Source organism: Camelina sativa, chromosome 19 (assembly GCF_000633955.1).
Source record: "Camelina sativa cultivar DH55 chromosome 19, Cs, whole genome shotgun sequence".
NCBI lineage: Eukaryota > Viridiplantae > Streptophyta > Magnoliopsida > Brassicales > Brassicaceae > Camelina > Camelina sativa.
In genome coordinates this window covers 7,402,483-7,403,630 of record NC_025703.1, presented here as the reverse complement: position 1 = coordinate 7,403,630, position 1,148 = coordinate 7,402,483, and the positions used below count along the sequence as shown (strand labels likewise).

Genomic DNA, 1,148 nt, shown 5'->3' with positions numbered 1-1,148 from the left:
GTTTTTTTTTTTTTTTTTTTTTTTTTTTTTTTTTGTGTGATGATGATGATGATGAATACGTTTCTGAATTTGGGGTTTTTGGGTTTTATTGTAGGCTGAGGTTTCGTCTTTGTTTGCTCAAATGGAGGGTTTGGTTCCTACATCGGAAGGATATAGATTGGTTTTTGAAACGAAGAAGAGGGAATTTGATACCCTGCAGGAAGCTCTACGGAACCTTCGGTGTTCTAGGAGTAGTAGTGATCAACTTTGCTTTACAAAGGAGGAGCTCGATCATCTTGTAATGGGAACTGTTTTACATAACGGTTTGATTATAGATAAATATTTGGTTTCTTGGTTTTCTGATTGTGGAAGTGTTTAAATGTGGTGGATGCAGATTTATATAGCTCATTATCAGATTGAGCATGGTAGCTTTGGTTTGGAAGATGGAGATTGGGTGCTTAAGGATACTGAGAAGCCTGATGGGATAATTCTAAGCGAGGATTCTCTTGCGCAGAAAGAAGCTTCTATTAACCGTGTCAAGGTAAGCCTCTGACACCAAAGTTTAACTCTTTGAGGGATTTTTACTAAAAACATTGTTGAATCTAATGATGTGATGGTTTTTGGCCTCGTTACTTACAGTCAATAGCTGTGGAATTGTATGAAGTAAAGAAGGAGCTCGATGCGATTACATGGAACATTAGCCAGTTGTCTGACAAAATGGGAAAGATTCAGAACAATATCAGGATGTTAAATTTAGAAATGGCACTCACACTTGAGAAGAGGGACAAATCGTATGCAAGGATTAAGATGCTGAGGATACAACGAGACAAAGGGGTACCATATTTGTCTCTCTGTTAACTTTTTGCTTATGGATTGATGATCTCAAAGTTCTGATATTTGTCTTCTCTTCTCTTTTTTTTTTTTGTGTGTGTGTGTGTATGTAGAATGCTGCCTTTTTCCAGAGCCATGCTGTTATGAGGAAAGCTAAAGAATTGGCTGCTTCAGGAAATGTTAGAGATCTTGAAGTCTTTGCCAGCTCTGAGGTTTGTTTGTTTTTGTTTGGACAATTGCAGGATATTTGCTTAGGCGTGTCTCTATCTGAGATTTGAGTATATGTTCTTGATTCTGTTTTGTTTTCAGGTTGATAGATTCATGAATCAATGGAATAA

General features: G+C 37.0%; 1 protein-coding gene across 1 annotated transcript in view; it reads left to right on the top strand.

Moving 5' to 3' along the window:
• The window catches only part of LOC104765357 (proton pump-interactor 2-like), a gene marked incomplete in the record, with an annotated part of 4,759 nt that overhangs the window by 1,469 nt on the left and 2,142 nt on the right, over positions 1 to 1,148 (top strand). Inside the window, 5 exon segments of the mRNA XM_010489050.2 lie at positions 95 to 277; positions 374 to 520; positions 619 to 813; positions 924 to 1,022; positions 1,120 to 1,148. Coding sequence (XP_010487352.1) covers positions 95 to 277; positions 374 to 520; positions 619 to 813; positions 924 to 1,022; positions 1,120 to 1,148 — 653 coding nt within the window.